This window comes from Vulpes lagopus, chromosome 5 (assembly GCF_018345385.1).
Source record: "Vulpes lagopus strain Blue_001 chromosome 5, ASM1834538v1, whole genome shotgun sequence".
In the NCBI taxonomy this organism is placed as follows: domain Eukaryota; kingdom Metazoa; phylum Chordata; class Mammalia; order Carnivora; family Canidae; genus Vulpes; species Vulpes lagopus.
The window spans coordinates 118,638,501-118,656,891 of NC_054828.1; the positions used below are offsets into that span (position 1 = coordinate 118,638,501).

The following is an 18,391-nucleotide window of genomic DNA, read 5'->3' on the forward strand; positions in this document are numbered from 1 at the left end:
CGAGCCAGCCCCTGCCCTCGCGCAAGAGGCGGGGATCCATTAGCGCTAAGGCGAGTCGCACTTCTGATTGGGCGTGACGTCCTGTCAATCTCCAAGGTCTTCCAATCAGGGCCCACGTCCACCCCGCTTTCTGCTCTTCCATTGGCCTGTGTGCGGGGAAGGTGGAGAAAGAAGGGTAAACCGAGGTCGCGCGAGAGCGGCGCTCGGCACTCAGTGCGCAGGTGCGAAGGAGCTGGCTGGGGCCCGGGTCGGGGGCGGGCTTGAAGACGCGTCGTTTGGTTTTGGAGACTGCGGCGGAGCTATCTGGGTTCGGCCTCTGGGCGGAAAGCGTTTGTCAGGGGCCCGTCCTAGAACGAAGCCTGTGGGATTCCCGATGGTGTCCATGACTTTCAAGCGGAGCCGCAGCGACCGGTTCTACAGCACCCGGTGCTGCGGCTGTTGCCATGTCCGCACCGGGACGATCATCCTGGGGACCTGGTACATGGTAAGGGCGGGCGGGGCAGGAGGGTTGGGGCTCGGGGCAGTGCGCATGAGCGGGAAGTGGGGGAGCCCGGGCTCGGACGGAGGGGGTGGGCCTGGAAGCGGGGTGTTGGGTGGAGCGGGAAGGCATAAGCGGACTTCTTTTTTAGGTTCCTGTAACTTTGAGGGAGGAGAATGTGGCCGGGAGTCGGGGGTGGGGGTGGGGGTGGGTAGGAAGGGGGAGATCGTTCCTCGGCTCCAATTAGAGGAGAAAATCGGCGCCGGAAGGAGCCGGGGCTTTGTGGGCGGGGGCGGGGCGGGGGAAGAGGAGTAGGGGTGGGAAGGAGGGATGAGGATACTGGGGTTTCGTGGGGATTACTGGAAACTACCTGGTGTCGGTTCTTTTTTCTACTTCCGTGATCAGAAGGGTTCCCCGGCTCCCACCTATGCTCCCTGGGATTTTTTCTTTTTCCCCTACAAAACAACCAGGAGTGGACCTTGAGAAGTGCGACGCTTTCGACGTTGTGTTGCCTGAAAGGAAATGGAAAGATCCTTCTGTAAACGCAGTTGCCTGTGGCTTCGGACGTTATTTGTTACGGTGTGTTTGTGATGTGTTAGGCAGAAAGGCCTCTGTTGTGAATCTGGATTCTCTTGGAGGCGGAGCCTTTTGCCAGGATTTACACTCCCACCTGCCTTTTGGACGCTTTTTTGTATCAGGCTCGTTCTGTTTTTTTTTTAAGAGACCTTTATTGAGAGCCTTCTCTCTTCTGGCCACATACACTAAGCCATTTCCTGGATTCCAAGATCTATGTCATTCTGTGTCATAACCAAGTTGACAGTAATACTTTTGTGATTTCTCAACCACCATCTCCAGTACCCGTACACATTGAAACTAATTTGTGACTGTTGGAACTAGCTTGAGGCTATAATGATTTCACTGAGGCTTTGACAAACTTCTCATCCTGTTGACTTGATGAGCTGCTTTCACTGACAAGTTTGTAATTTGTTGTCTTTGTGTTTCGGTGTGGAGGGTTGTGGTGCAGGGATACCGTATGGTTTCTGTTAACTTCTGTGAACTGCAAAAACAAAACACAAAAAAGGAAAAGCTTCTCACATTTTTTTGCCTGTTATCATTACTTCCCTACCCAGTTCCTTGAAAACATTATTGTTTGAACAAACACCAGATGAGAATAATCTTAGGCAGATTACGGTTTCGTGGCCCACACTGAGGGGACTACCTGGCCCTCAGATTATTTCTGACCACCTTGGTTTTTTTTTAGTTTGGCTTTATTGATGTACATTAAAAACAATAAAACTTGAATGTGTAGGCTTATTTGCTTGTTTCTAAGCTTATTTTAATATCTCCTGTACTTTCATATTCAGAAACCTCATTTTATTAGTATATCAGATTTCCCCCCAAAATTCCTTCTTGTTTTATATTCAAACTGATTTAAATTAATCAATTAACGGCAGTAGCAGTATTATATTTCTAACCTTTTATCTCTTCCCCATTTTGCTGAGGGTCTGGGTCTTCAGTTTCTTTTGTCTTTAGCTCTGCCTTCCATTCCCCTAAATGAATCATTCAAATATTTAGGGTCCTCAAGCCTCTTATTCAACCCTGTCCCCCTCATCCCTAGGAGATGACCCTTCTCTCTGCTACTGAACTGAGAAAGTGGGTCCCCCAGCTGGGACTCTTTGCCTGCAAACCTAATCTTCCCGTTTCTTCTCAGATCCTTCCCTCCATTCACAGAACAAAGGATTTCTAACTCCGCAAGGGAATAACCACCATCCCAATTTCAACCATCTGAATATAATTGGCTGTGTTTCTTTCCAGTCTTTTCTAGGCAGATTTAAAAAAAAAAAATTTTTTTTTTAATGCTATGGGCTCAGCTCATAAAAATGAAAGGAATAGCAGGGAAAGATTTTGGTTATATACAGCAAAACCCAAAATGCAGAGAGAAAAACTTTAGTAAGGATATTTATTCTTATAGGGAGTGAGAAGTTTAAATTTATTCACCACTGGAGGCACTTGACGTGAAAACAGTTTACATCTCTCCCTTTTCCCCTGCTTTAGTTTTTGCAATTTTAGAAGGAGGCCGTAGCTGTTCTTATATTGCATGGACTTTTGGGTTAACAGAGCAGTATAAGTTGCTAGAATCAATCTGTTTTAAGTAAGGGACTTGTTGATGATTTGCAATGTTAAAAGGCTTTAGTGGATATACAGAAAGAATAAATTGCAGGGACCATGTGTTGTCTTTTGTATTTCTATTACCTGCCTCTCAAAGGTTCCTTGTCTTGAAAATGATGCTCTGCCTTGGGGAACGGTATTACAGAGATTTCTGGAGCACATGTACAAAAATGAAACTTATGGTACAGTGACAAAGAGAGGAAAATGTGATTAGTAACATCAGATTCTAATTGGATGAAGGACTGGGAAAAGGCTATTGAATTTGTGGTGACTTTCAAAAGTGTAGCTTCAGTACCACAGCAACATAAGCACAAATATTGTCTAGTTGGGAAGACGTGTAACCTTTGAGAGAACAAGGCCACCTAGACAAAAGTGTAGTATAATGCCTCTAATCAAAGAAGACTTGTCCAAACTGTTATTTTCTTGCTAGAAGCTTCTTTACTAAGAAGTAATAAGGGATTGAGGGAGGTAGAATGTTACGTGCATCCTCCATTACCTTGTCAAGATACTCCCTTAGTTTCAGGTGGGAAGATATTTATGATCTTCAGATTGCATCTGTGCTGTTTAAAACCTGGGATTGGGGGGTGCAGGGGGCAGCCCTGCCTCCTGCTGGGCCAAGACCAGGTACGGTGAATGTATCTGATACAGTGACATTGCTTTCTGGCGACTGGTCTACTGTTAACACCATTCTGACACTGTATACTAAAGTATTCTGTGGTATTAAATAGTGCAGTAGGACATAGAGAAGCTGGAGCCAGTTTTATGCATGAGAGAGGTACTGGCCCTGAGGCGTTAGCATTTGGGGTTTTAGATTGGAAAGAAGCATAATCCCTAGTTAAGTAATACAAAATTTCAGAATGAGCTCTAGTTTAAATTCTAGCATTCCTCAAATTGTTTTCTCTATTTATTAAAAAATTTGAGAGGCGCCTGAGTGGCTCAGCTGGTTAAGCCTTCGGCTCAGGTCATGATCTCAGAATCCAGAGAGGAAGCCCTGCATCGGGCTCCTAGCTCTGAGGGGAGTCTGCCGCTCCCTCTCCCTCGGCCTGCAGCTCCCCCTGGTTGTGCTCTTCCTTATTCTCTGTCAAATGAATATATAAAATATATAAAAATAATAATAAAATTTGAAGCCATATGATTTCAAACAACTTTGTTACGTAGCATAAGTTCAAATGTTCATTGAATAATTGAAAATAGGCTTACAAGTGGGCCGTAGGAGGTGCCCTTCATGTTTGAAGGGCCCCTGGGTGGCTCAGTTGGTTAGGCATCTGCCTGCCTTCTGCTCAGGTCATGATCCCAGGGTCCTGGGATTGTGCCCTATGTCAGAGGCTAAGCAGAAGTAGGGAGCCTGCTTCTCCCTCTCCCACCTGCTAGAGCTCTCTCCCTCTCTCAAGTAAGTAAAATCTTAAAACCAAGAATACATTTTGAGCACTTGTAATAATTATAGGTCTTGGAAAGACTTAATATATATGGCTGATTTTGCATGAATGTCTTAGACATAAAATGTCTGTCTGAAATTCAGTAGCTGTGTGAGAAGTGAGGACAGGTTTCCTCAAGCTCTTCCTTTCCAACCCTAATTCCTGGTTCCTTTAAGTAATAGTATAACCTATTTATATTTCAGAGTTACTGTCTTTCCTCAAACACTTTTTTTGTGCCTCAGTACTTTTGCATGTACTATTTCTTCCCTCTCCCTGTCACTTTTTAAAAACTTTATTAAGGAAAATTTCAGATATAAAGAATAGTGAGGTGGTATTAACATCTCCCATTTACTCATCACCCAACTGTGACTATTAACGTTTTGCCAGTTCTGTTTAATTTTTTAATGGTCAGCTCAAATGTTATCTTGGTAAAGCTTTTCTTGTTTCCCAGCCAGAGAGATCTGGTTCCCTCACTGTGTACCGGGAAAAGTTTCTACATACCACTTGTATGTACTTATTAAATACTACTTATTACATGATTACTAGTGATTATTTTTCTCCCCTACAAGATGTTCTTGAAGTAGAAAGTTGATAGATCTTACTCTATAAAAGTGTATAGTAAGCTAGCTTGCTTAGAACATTTGAAGTATTCATAAGACATTTGTAAAATTGTCTCATCCCCAAAATAGTAAGAATAACTCATTTGTAACTGCACATACCAGTAAACAACAAAGTTTATATGTGAAACATTTAACATAATTTTTAAAGATTGGCCATTTTGATCTTTATCTGCTGACAGTTCTTCACTGACTCACTCCCAGTGGAGCTACTCTGCCTATGAAACCCTTATCAGAATGCCCTGAAGCACATACATTGTTTTAATTATAATCTCAGCCTGTGCTGGGTTGTGGCAAAATATACTGTGGGAACCTAAAGAATAATTATTTAAAACAAAAATCAGCCCCCAAAGAATCTTCTGGAATGGGTGTGGCAGTGAGATGAGAAAGCAAAGAGGAATTCCTCTCTGGAGGCTGAGTACTTCCAGGAGTCTGATAATTGTTCCTTTGTAACAAGTAAAGTCTACACTCTGGTTTTTGTAATTGTTCACTTATACAAGGTATGCAAAAGGCTTGCAAAAATAATGCAAACCATATAATTTGACCCAATAAATTTACAGGACTGCTTCTACATTGAATGGTATGTCCGCCCATGCCGTTAACATATTTGCTATATTCAGTATCCTCCATATTGAGAGCTTTAGAAGTTAATTATTTTAATTGCATTTTTGTTTTCTTTACTGAAATTAAAGGGGAAAAAATCAATTGGGAATAAATATCCTAAAATTGAAGATACTTGCTATTTTCAGAGAAATTGTATATCAGAAATTTTATATTGCAAGACTATAAAGCTGATTTTATGTATTTGTTGGAAAATGCTATGTGGAACTTAGTCAAAATACCCATCAGAAGTAAATAGCACAGGGCCTAAATAGGAGCACAGTTTAAGATCACAAGGATGGATTTTCCAGGAAAATGCTCTAAAATGTAAGTTGAAGTTCTAATGAAATCCAACTCAGTGAAGATTTGAAGAATGGTTTGAGCTTTTAAAGAAATAACACTGCAATTTATTTTATCATTTCTTGATCATTTGGTTAGAGCTATGATTTTTGTTTAATACTCTGGGTTGAAAAAAAAATAATACTCTGGGTTGTGACTGCAATGAAACTTGAAGTGTTACTAATACTACAAGAGAAGATAATAGTGGATGAGTCTGGCTTATCCATGTAAGAGAACAGGTTTTTATAAGTCCAACATGCAATAAAGTATTTAGGAAGAGAAAAATTAAGCTCCTGAGTATTTTGGTTGTGTCTTTTCCTTCATTTACTCATTTAGTTTGTGTGTTTCTCTTGATAAGAGAATGTTTTTACTGTGCAGAGCTTTTTAACTAAGACTGTACTGTTTAGCAAAGGATACTTTGCTGAATTGATTTCAAACTGATTTCAATATGCAGAATCTATAAGATTTCAGTAGATAAATCTAATTGTTCAATAATTAATTTACCCAGTTGTATGAGCTCCTACTCATACACAACATGGTAGCCAAAACCCATTGCAGTGAAAATGGGGGGAAAAAATCAGCCTTACTAGAGTCACCTTGTGAGTATGATTATCCTCTGTGAGACCTTTCAGGAGTTGAAAAGTAAAGTACTTTGCTTTGGAGCATTGCGAGGGAAAATGCATGTTACCAAACATACTTATTTGGACAGTAAAGTATAAATATTTTATAACCTTAGATAATGGTTTCTTTTGGAAAGACCTCAAAACAGGAGTTGCTTAGGAATAGGCATAACTAACCATGTGCTATGAAGCAGGTTGTTTTAAAAAATCAGCTTTGTATCCTAGCTCTATCCTCTACTAGCTCAGTGAACTCATCACAAGTTATTTCGCTTAATTTTCCACATCTGCAAATGGGCTTTAGTAATATTTGCTTCACCAGTGGTTGTGAGGAATAAGTGAAATAATATATGTAAATATAACTGGTGTATAGTATAGATTCAGTAGATGTCAGTTGATTCTGAATTTGATATTGTGACATAGTTTAGATCCCCTAATCTTTTTTTGATCCCCTAATCTTACTGAATGATAAAACCTGGGTTGCTTGTTTAAAGAATATGAAGTGCCTTCAACTGAGAAACTATTATCACCTAGTTGTATGAGCTTAGGATGAACAAGAGAGCTACATAATAGAGTTTGTTTAAAGTATCGAATATTCAGATTTCACAAAGGGAAGAGGACAGATTTGGTAAACTTTTAAATAGGAAGCCTAACTCCAATCCAGGTGGTTTTCTGTATTGAATCATTAACAGGACTGTTCTTGAGCATCTCAAGGAAGTCATGCTTCCTGGGATACTGTAGGGATTCACTAACCATTATAGGCATGAGTAGTTTTTGTTTTTTTTTAATAGAGTAAATTAGGAAAATACATCAGATATTATGATGGAATTTCAGCAGTAAGTTTGACAAAAACTCAAGATGTTTCTCTGAAAGTGATAAAGAATTATATTCAAAGATTTCTGATTAATGCAAAGAGGACAACCTCTGGATGTCCTGTGGTTGGTCCAGTTCTCTTTTACCTGTGACTGAGATGGAGATACTGATTGCATGCTGATCATATTTTCAAATGCTGGAAGCTAAAAGAGATAGGAAATCGGTGGGGTGTCTGAATCTAGATCCAGAACATCTTGAAGGGCAAGTATATAATGAGATTCTAGTGTGAATGTATAAAGGCTTATGCTTGGGCCTCTGAATCTAACTGTATGGGTTCAGGTGGTAGCTTAGCAGAATCAAATGTGAAAAAGAATGAAGGGGTTTAGGGAGTTACTCTTATATGACATTCCATTTATCAAGCCAGTACCATTTCAGGCTGTGCAGGTTAAACTTTATTAGCTTAGGCTATAAGAACCGAGATCCCTATGTGCTGTGACCAGGCTGATCTTAACTCATTTTAATGGTATGTCCAACAAACTGGAGCGTGTGTCTAGAGGAGAGCAGAAAGGAAGTAGTGAGGTAGCTGGACAGTGTTAAACCATTAGAGAAATGGTTTAAGTACCTGAATGTTTATTTTAGAAAAGAATATTTGGAGGCTCGTGTCTACTCCCCTTAGGTGTTAGAGGAGCATTTACTCAAAAGGGAGAGTACATGATCTCAAAAGGTAGAATTAAGGCTAGTGGGTGAGAGTCAAAATGACATAGTTAAAATCTTGGAAAGTCTTAAGCATTTGAGTCAGGTCTAAGAGAAAATAGTTTTCTATCATTAGGACACAATGTGGAGGAGTGTCAGGCTTATCTGATAGATTACATATATATATTTAACTGATGGGTATTCTGTTTTTCTGCTGGATGAGTATATTGGATGAGCTGTAGTTTCTTCAAGCCCAGAAATTCTTAGATTGGTGTATGAGTAAATACATAACTCTGAACACAATTTGTAATGATTCCTATTGTTTATTAACAGAGGTTCAGCCAACACATCTTGTCTCTGAAACATTTCGGTTTATACTTTAAGAAATACTATTTTTCAACTATTTTTAGAGTGGTATTGCATGTTATTTTATCTATAAGTAGTCTGCTTCTATTTTCTGTCTTTGTTACTTCAAGTAAAAAACAGGTTAAACATGGGAAGATGACAGAAGATGGTTTCCTGATTAATATAATTGGTAACATCTTTATCTCTCACAGGTGGTCAACCTATTGATGGCAATTTTGCTGACCGTGGAAGTAACTCATCCAAACTCAATGCCAGCTGTCAACATTCAATATGAAGTCATTGGCAATTACTATTCATCTGAGAGAATGGCTGGTATGTTTTTAGTTGAAAATATCTCCTGCTAATTATACACACAAAATATTTAGAGAATTGATTATATTTAAGTTATTCTACTTGCTGTGGCATGAAAGTGTTTTTATGGGTTTTTCAAAGATATCCGGAGAGAATTATAATTGAGAACTTCCGGCCAGAAAATGCTACAGACTACTAGAAGATTTCTTGAGAAATATACATTGTGTACCGTGATTCCTGTCAGTCTTGGGATGATAAGGAATTACAAAAAGACCTGTGAGCCTTCTAGGGTCAGCTGGCAAGTGTAGAAGAGGATGGTGAGCAGATAAGTTTACAGGAAAATAGGAAATATGAATTACTGGAATATTTGCTGATATTCTTCCAGGGTCACAATTCTAAAGATATTTCTATCATTTACGATGTTGCAGTTAAAAGTAGAAGATATTTGTGGAAATTAACCTTTTTAAACTTGTTTATTCTTTGACAGCATTTTCATTATCTTTCTCTAAACAGGTGCAGAAAAATTCTAGTTTTTGTATTATAAATTGTTAGAAATTTAGTGTTCAGACAGAAAATTATGCCTCAAACTTTTCAGTGTAGAGTTTTTGCATGTTTAAAATTTCACTTCAGAAAAATACTGAGTTTTTTTGTGTAGAGTTATAATATTACAGGATCTAAGTTTATTTTTAGGTTATTAGCTCTTATTATAAATTCTTGAGTTTCATTATATTTATGATCTTCTCTGATAAATTTATGAAGTTTTTTAAACAAAATTTTGGTTAATTCAAATAATTTACTGTCCATAGGGCTCACTGGTGTATCTAGGATTCAGTAGAGTTGTGGCCATCTATTGACATTGTAGTATGAGAACATTTAAAATTGTTTACACTGTTTTAAGTGCTTTTTAAATGAGTCTGCTGATTGTCTATTCAGATGTCTATAATCCTTTAATTCTGTTGTCAAATGCGATAAAAGAAATAACCAAGAACATATTAGAAACATCCCTCGTGGTGTCGGTTTTTTCTTCCTGAGTTAGTCTATTTCTATTTAAAAATCAAAATACAAAAATGAATAAAACGTTAGTTTTTAATGGCTATTTTTGGTACTTTAGGCTGTAAAATTATACAAAACCGATAATGTCAGCATTTTTTTCAGGATGCAGTGTCAGTATGTGTTTCTCTTAAAATCAAGGTGTAGGGATCCCTGGGTGGCGCAGCGGTTTAGCGCCTGCCTTTGGCCCAGGGCGCGATCCTGGAGACCCGGGATCGAATCCCACGTTGGGCTCCCGGTGCATGGAGCCTGCTTCTCCCTCTGCCTGTGTCTCTGCCTCTCTCTCTCTCTCTCTGTGACTATAATACATAAATAAAAAAAAAAATTTTTTAAATCAAGGTGTAGAAAAAGATTGATGGCTGTTGACATTCATGTAGGTCTGTAGAACTGGCTGCCTTGGCTAGAGCTGCAGGGATGAAGTCAGGGGTTTCCTGCATGTTGCATGAGTGCTGTGCCTGCTGTTGAGAGAATCATATGTATTTGTTATCATACTTGTGTTGCTTGCAATTGTGCCAAAGCCCCGATGCTTGAAAGAATGTTAAAATGCATAGTTCTTGGTCATATGGTAGTTTGTGTCTCTTTGGAAGTGGAAAGTTGACTTTCCCACGGACCCAGTGTTACAATGGCAAGTTGAGTTCTGATCTTTGGCCTGCTGGGTGATTTAATTTTAATTTTTTTTTTTAAGACTTCATTTGAGAGAAAGAGAGTGAGTGAGAGAACATAAGCTAGAGGAGAGGCAGAGGGAGAAGCAGGGACCCTGAGATCATGACCTGAGCTGAAGGCAGATTGTTAGAAGGCATATGGTTAACCGTCTGAGGCATCCTGGCTTGCCAGCTCATTTTAAATGATAAGGTTCATGGTTAGTTATTTTTAATCAGCTAAACAGGATATATCCCACTCAATATGTATGAAATGCTTTTGCAACACATACAAGCCGTTTTTCAATCATGAATTTAACTTTATTTACATTCACCTTGGTAATGGGTGAACAGTTGGGGCCCCCTGGAGGAGGTTCTTGAATGTGGTGGTGGCTGGAAACCTGAGATTCATATATGGGTATTTAGCCCTCATATTTTGTTTGCTTTATTGACTCACAGATATTGGAGCGTCTCTTATTATTCTAGGTATTATATATGTATTTTTCCCCCATCATCCCATTTCTCCCCTATTTTACTACAGAGCATCTAGAGGATATCCTATATCCTCTAAAAAAAAAATCTAAAGAGGGCTATTCTTACCCAATTTATTGCCAGATACTGATGTTTGTACTGCCAAGTGACAAGATGATACCACTCTTCTTGTTCTTAATAATCTATCTAAAGTCAAAGAATTAATTTTAGATCTGTGTTAAGAAACTTAAGTCGATGGGACACCTGGGTGGCTCAGTGGTTGAGCGTTTCCCTTTGGCTCAAGTTGTGAGCCCCCAGGTCCTGGGATCAAGTCCCGAATCAGGCTCCCTGTAGAGAGCCTGTTTCTCCCTCTGCCTATGTCTCTGCCACTCTGTGTCTCTCGTGAATAAATAAACAAAATCTTAAAACAAAACAAAAAAACCCTCAAGTCATGTGTGGCTTAGTAATGTTGAGATGTTGTTTTGTGAGACAAATAATGAACTTGGGTAATGTAGAAGAAGAAGGAGACAACCTGAGAAAGAGGCCTGTAAAGTCACACAGAAATCTTGAGGGAAGGAACAGGGAGTAGTGAGTTCATATGTTGGGGGTGGCAAGGAGGTTGTTAGTGGAGAACCTTGAATTTCTGATGATGTATTTTATCTGAGGTCAGAGAGGGGCGCAGCTGTGGCACTCTCTATTTATTACATCTGTGTGTTTTAAGTAAGTACCAGCCTCTCCCTCCTGTTGAACCCTGACTCAGCCTGCAAGACCCAACTTGTGTCTTTTCTTCCATATTTTCTTCCTGATTCTGCTTTTGTTGTAGCACTTGCTACATTGGATTATCATTCTCTTTTTGCACACCTTCAGACTCTAAGACTCTGGGCAGAGATCTGTCTTCCTAGCTGAGTGACTGATGATCAGAGTTCAGTGAATTGTAGCCAATTTAATAAACAAGAAAAACAAATGTGAAGATTCTTCAAACATTGTTTCTTAATGCTGAGACAGATTGTTTTTTTTAACATGCCTGGTCTTAGATTTTTTATTTCATAGCCAATCTTGAAAATACTTGTTTTTTTAAGCTAGCTTGAAAACATGACTTTGTCATGAAGAGTTTTGTTCTTTTTATTATGTAAGTGGCTTAATTAGATTTTTGTTTTTGTTTTCTTAGATAATGCCTGCGTTCTTTTTGCTGTGTCTGTTCTTATGTTTATTATCAGTTCAATGCTGGTATATGGAGCAATTTCTGTAAGTATCCTCTATTTTTGACTTTTAGAGTTTGACCTTTACTGAGTGGTACTTAATAATTTCTTATTTGTGCTGTGACTTTGTGGTTGTTATTTTTTTCTTCAGTATCAAGTGGGTTGGCTGATCCCATTCTTCTGTTACCGGCTTTTTGACTTCGTTCTCAGTTGCCTGGTTGCTATCAGTTCCCTCACTTACTTGCCAAGAATCAAAGAGTATCTGGATCAATTAGTAAGTGTGTTTGCCAACTAAGCTTTTTTTTTTTAATTTTAAGTAAAATATTTAAATCGAAATTTTGAGTTAGCTTTAGGGACTATTTTTAATCTACCCTACTTATTTTTGAAAGTGTTTTAAAATAATCATTACTACTCTTAACTACCGTGTTGAAACCAGTAAGGTGTAAGTAGCATATTTTCTTGCCATACCATTTGGATATTCCAGTATTAAAAGTCTCTAAAGATGGATGTCCTAGAGCATAAGATGTAGTTGAACTTTTGTTTTGAGCATTCTGGTTATGTAATAATTTGGCTCTAGAGGTTTCCCCCTCTATTCAGAAGTAGAGCATTCCTGTGAAATCTTTTGTAAGCTGAAATATTGTAAATGTTTGTTCCCAAACCCTCACCCCCAAATAATCTTGTTAGTCTTTTCTGATACCCAAGGGCACATCTCGCTAAGGGATGCACAGAATAAATAGAGATAAAGCACAGATATGCACAGACCAGAGCTCTGGCGGCTGGTTGCTGAAGATGCCGAGTGTAGCTCTTCAGGAAGGAGCTGGGTGGGGCCACTCTGGCTGCTGGGGGTGTGCCCTGCCTCTCTAGCAGCTTGCTACAGCACAAAGCTGGATGCTGGTTTTGTTCTTCCTCTTTTTTCTTTGTAGGCATCCATAGCAAATACTTGAGTACTTACAGTATCCTTTACTCTATTTGAGACAAATCATTGGTGAATGGTGTACCTGTAAGCATAGCTTCCCTCTCTTTGAGGAGCAGCCCATGGATTGGAGGAGTTAAGACATGAAGAGGTTATCTGTGATAATGACCTAGAACTGTCATAGGACAGCATTAAGTGTGGAGCTTAGATTAGCACTGTATGATGAAGCGAATGGGAACTCTGTGGGCTGGGGTATGGTCTGGAAGGATGCATGGAGTCCAGATAAATGAGAGTTCATTTCAAACTCTGTCTAGGAATTTTCTAGACAGGACTCTGTGCTGTCTTTTAGGAATTTTCTCTCCACTTTCATATTTCCTGTCTAGTCCATCTTACATATGACCACATTTATCATTCATTCATTCAGAAAACATTTGGTAGTTTCTTATGTGGATGGCACTCTGCTGGGTTCTTGGGATACATCAGTAGAACTTATTTGCTAGTGAAGGAGTTAGAAAATTGACAATTACTGCATTAAAACTGGTAAAAAGCTGTGAAGGAAAAGTGTGGGCTGCATGAGTAGATGTCACACAAGGGTTAGACCTGGGCTGGGAAGCAAGACTTGAATTGTGCTCAAGAGTCTTGAGTAGGAGTTAAGACAGGGCAAATACAGAAGCAAATGTTCCGGGTCACAGAGACCCCTCAAGGCTGGAAGGAACATGGTGAGTGTAGTCAGAGGACTAAAAGGTGACCATGGCAGCTGGCACTGAGTAAGGGAAGGAAGCAAAGCAGCATATGATTAACGGGAGAGAAGTAGCTGAGGGCAGGGTCTAGTGTTTTGATTGGCAGTGGTAGAAGCTTCCTCATTCTAGATCTCTCTTGTCATGTCTGGCTGAAAAATTGCAAACCTTCTGAATAAAAGCTGTAGCATTTCCCCATGAGCTGGTCGCATTCAGTTTTGTCTTTTTGTTTATGAATGAAACTTAAAGAACAATTGTATCCCAAGGATACACTTAGCTAGTTGGTGCGTGCATACTTTTTTGGTCCTTTGGGATTTTTGCATGCTGCTTTTTAAGGAAAATTATTTGGGCCTTTGTGTTGACATTTCCATTAAAAACATCAGATTTTAAAAATTAGATGAGCTTTAAAGGAGAACATTAGAATGAATTTTTTACTATTCTGTTATAGACTCCAGTGGTTTCTCCCCTCTGTTATATTCACTTGGTCTCTCATACTGGCAAGTACCTTTACTATTGGCCAGCTTGTAAATCCTAAATTATTCTTTGATAATGCCTTTTTGGAACTCATCTCAATTGCCTTGTACACAGTAAATGCTATATAAATATTTAAGTAAATAAAATTGACCCTTCACAGTAGAATGTAGTATGTCTGCAGTAAATCAGAGTCTTGCCTGCTTTGATAACCAGGGATGTTCCTTATATTTGCCCCTTTCTGAGGAACGTTGAGATTGATGATTGGTTTTTAGAAAAATTACTTTACCAGGTAGGAGTCAGTGACCCATGGAACTTAGATTTAGCACCTCCTGACTTAGTGACCCAAGGACAAATCTGCAGTTGTATACAGGAGGTGGTGTTTCTCCAAAGGCCAGAAAGATCTAGAATAGTGAAAAGTAGAGAGAAGATCAGCTCAATTTGGACAGCAGTGTTCAGATGTGTTTTAAGTGTTCAGTGGCGTGCTTTGATGATGATGAGGCTTAAAAGTACTATGAGTTAAGTGCTGTTTTTAAGTTTTTATTAAAAATAAAAACTTCTGACTTTGGTGCCTTTTTTGGTGTGTTTTTAAGATACTCTCTAGACTATCATAAAGTGCAAGTGCCATAGCTGAATTTTGAGTGTGTGTGTGTTAATAAACTTCATGGTTTAGAGCAGTTATAGGTTAACAGCAAAACTGAATGGAAAGAGCCACCCCCCAACCTCCCCCAATGACCACATCCAAACCATAGTGGTCCATTTGTTACAGTTGATGCACCTGTACTGACACATGACTATCACCCAGAGCTCGTAGTTTACCCTAGGTTCACTTGTGGTGTGCATTCTGTAAGTTTGGACAAGTGTGTAAAGATGTATATTCATCACTGTGGTATCAAACAGAATAGTCTCACTGCCCTAAAAATCCTCTCTACCCTGCCTGTTCACCTCTTCTCCCCACCTCCCTTTTTTTATAGCCTGATTTTCCCTACAAAGATGACCTCCTGGCATTGGACTCCAGCTGCCTCCTCTTCATTGTTCTTGTGTTCTTTGCCTTATTCATTATTTTTAAGGTGAGTTACTGACTAAATACTTGGGCGACTAGTTAGACTGTGACACTGTCTAAACCTTTTTTGCCTTTTCTCTTTAGCATTCACAGTGAGGGGACAGTATTTATTATGACACGGTAGTAAAGATAGCATCTGGGGGGATGTCTTCCCTCTTGTTTCCAGAGAGTGGTTGGAAATGGCCAGGATCCTCCTGAGTGTAAGGAACATCGTATTTTTAGTTCATGATTTTATTTTAGTTCATGTTTTAGTTCACGATTTGACTGAAAATCTGTTAAAATTCCAAAGGTTCATAGACAGAATTTCTTTTGCAGGACAGTAGTTACCGCACCTGAAATGAAACCTCATTTATGGTTTCTCTGTAAAATACTGTCAATAAAACTTGGGATATTTAAGTGGGAGCAGGTAGGCAAAGGGCCTGCCTGTCCTGTGCTAGGTTCCAAATGGATATCTGTTCCCTTCTCTGTAGAGCACATGTGGTAGAAAGCATAAGTCCCCTTAATTTTAGAGTAGGTGATCTGTTGAGTTTCTAGCGTATGGAAATTTTGTTTGCATTCTTTCAGGCTTATCTAATCAACTGTGTTTGGAACTGCTATAAATACATCAACAACAGAAACATGCCAGAGATCGCCGTGTACCCTGCCTTTGAAGCACCCCCACAGGTGAATGACCTTTTAATATATTAAATCTTCAGTAGCCATTGACTATTCTCAAGAGCCTAGATCTTGACTTCCTCTTCAATGCCATATGATTTTGGGCGTGGGTAGCTTACATCTGCAAGATTTAGCGTTTCCCTTTGGAAACCTGGGTACTGGGATGAGAGACCCCCCCTGCACTGCTCATTCAGCTTCACTCCTAGGTTGTCTCCGGGGCGGGGGGTTGCATTTTGTAGGAGAGATCAGACAGGAAGTGGCCCTGTGAATCATGCTGGCCCCTGGAACTTCTAAGGATGGGGTGCCATCATGTGCAGCTTGTGTTGCTTTCAGAAACATCCACGTGATCAAAAGCAGAAACTTTTTTTTGTGGGGAGATGGGTTCTGTGAGTCTGTGAGGAGATCTACTTCTAGGGGCCTTTAGTTACTGCTGTATTAACTTCTCTAGGTTTTCAGCAGAATATATATGTGACCCTTGTAGGGCCAGTCTGTCACACTTGGAGTCACTTGGGTTGGAATGGCACTCCTACACAGATGTGCCCTTTTACCCTAGAGGAAATGATAAAAGTGCCTGATGATAGATTCTGATGAAATTCACGATCCAGCATCATTTATTGGAGGCTCCCTTGAGCGTGATTCAGCGGTGCCGTTAACCTGGATTCACAGCCCCCGAGGCACTGGTCCTTAGTCAAACGGAGAGCCATGCCACCTACTTCCTTTCCCGTCAGGGCTTCCTAGTAGCCTCTGTCTGTTCAGAAGCAAAGTTCTGCTGCCCTCCCCGCCATCCCTCGGTCTTTAGTAGTCTCAGACCAGACAGCTCCCCTCCATTACCAGTCCTCTCTACACCCAGGAACTCTTCAGCTAACAGCTTCTCCAGCTAAAATCTGAAAGCTGGGGGCACCTGGGTGGCTCAGGGGTTGAGCGTCTGTCTTCCCCTCAGGGCGTGATCCCGGGGTCCTAGGATCGAGTCTCACATCAGGCGCCTCCTGGCAAGAAGCCTGCTTCTCCCTCTGTCTGTGTCTGTGCTTCTCTCTGTGTCTCTCATGAATAAATAAAATCTGGAAAAGAAATCATTATTTAAAAAAATGAAATCTGAAAGCTGAATTATTCCAGGTAGGATTTTTTTTTTTTAAAGATTTTATTTATTTATTCATGAGAGACAGAGACACAGGCAGAGGGAGAAGCAGGCTCTATGCAGGGAGCCCGATGTGGGACTTGATCTCAGATCCCGGGATCACGCCCTGAGCCGAAGGCCGAAGCTCAACCACTGAGCCACCCAGGCATCCCATCCAGGTAGAATTTTAAGTGCTTTAAGTCCAATATTTTTTTCTCTCCTCAGTATGTTTTGCCAACCTATGAAATGGCCGTGAAGATGCCTGAGAAAGAGCCACCACCTCCTTACATACCTGCCTGAAGAAATTCTGCCTTTGTCAATAAACCCTATACCAGCTTTTTGTCTTGTTTATTTTACAGAATGCTGCAATACAGGGCTCTTCAAACTTGTTTGATATAAAATACATTTTCCTTTGTTTAAGCATTTATTTTTAAACACTAATAAGCTTTTTGGACATCTATTCAAAGTCAGGAAGTCAGGTTTGGGGTTTTTTGTTTTTGTTTTTTTTTGTTTTTGTTTTTTTTTTTGGTAAGTCTATTACATTTTAATAGTTTCTGGAGACAATCTAGGTTAAGCAAGAGCAAAGTGCCATTGTTTGCCTTTAAGGGGGGGAGGGAGTATTCTCTACACATTTTCTTTTTTAACTTTGCACTTTCTTTATATAATAGTTTGCATTTTGGTTATTTGCTACCCTGGATACTTTCAGGAAGAATGAATTAAATATTCAGGGTGAGTGAGTTAGGTATAAGATCTGAAGTTTTCAGCTGTGAAAACAGGAAAAATATATAACATTTTAACTTGACTGTGGAAAATGACGGTTGCATGTTTCTAATTTGTATGTGTTTCCATCTTTGTGATAAGATGCTTTAATAAATCTCTTAAATATTGACTGTTGTCATTTTTTAAAAAAATCTATTACCCTTTTTTGGTAGGTAGAATCTTAACATTTTCCATTATAATAAACTCAGACTGTCAGGTCTTTTGGCACTTGGAGAATACAATGCAGACTTTAATTAGAAAGCATTTCTTTAGTCCGGTAACTCACATATTATTTAAAGTTATGGTGAAGATATGCTCGAATCACAGGCCAGAAATTAATATTGATGTTTTGTTAGAAAAATCATTGGATGAGGGTAGCAAGCTGTGGTTTATGTGGAGATTTAGTATTTAGGTAATGAGTTCATCAAGAATAATTCAAGAATAATTTAAAAGTGCATCAGTTGGCCTTCAGAGGAAAGCCAAAGGAGAAAGCAAGTGAACTGTGGCTTATAGACCACACAACTAAAAATTTTCTCCTGAAAATTTTCCACCTTGCATCTTGCTAAGAATGTAGCAGTAGTGGTCTTATACACATCTACCATGTAGACACATGAGCGTATTTCACACATTTCTCAAAGGATGAACAGAATTGTTTGGCTGCAATAACACTTTTATAAACACCACCACCAAAATAAAGGGTAGACAGTATTTAGAAAGGAAGTACAGTTGTGTCTGGGAGTATACCCAGTATACTGGGTATATAAGATATTTTACTGACCTTAAAATTTTAGAACATTTTGGGATGCCCAGGTGACTCAGTGTATGAGCGTCTGCCTTCAGCCCAGAGTGTGATCCTGGAGTCTTGGGATTGAGTCCCACGTTGGGCTCCCTGCATGGAGCCTGCTTCTCCCTCTGCCTGTGTCT

General features: G+C 39.6%; 1 protein-coding gene across 1 annotated transcript; it reads left to right on the top strand.

Moving 5' to 3' along the window:
* Positions 1–216: 216 nt before the first annotated feature.
* Positions 217–17,595, top strand: LAPTM4A (lysosomal protein transmembrane 4 alpha). Its single transcript, XM_041757191.1, has 7 exons — positions 217–484; positions 8,299–8,419; positions 11,726–11,802; positions 11,908–12,030; positions 14,852–14,947; positions 15,505–15,603; positions 16,934–17,595. The coding sequence occupies exons 1-7, from the start codon at positions 374–376 to the stop codon at positions 17,006–17,008; spliced, it is 702 nt and encodes a 233-aa protein (XP_041613125.1). The 5' UTR covers positions 217–373; the 3' UTR covers positions 17,009–17,595.
* Positions 17,596–18,391: the final 796 nt, after the last annotated feature.

Coding starts and splice junctions, on each gene's coding strand:
- LAPTM4A (XM_041757191.1), top strand. CDS start 374: ATGGTGTCCATGACTTTCAAGCGGAGCCGCAGCGACCGGTTCTACAGC. Junction 8,420..11,725: donor TTCATCTGAGAGAATGGCTG/GTATGTTTTTAG, acceptor TTGTTTTCTTAG/ATAATGCCTGCGTTCTTTTT. Junction 12,031..14,851: donor AAGAGTATCTGGATCAATTA/GTAAGTGTGTTT, acceptor CTTTTTTTATAG/CCTGATTTTCCCTACAAAGA.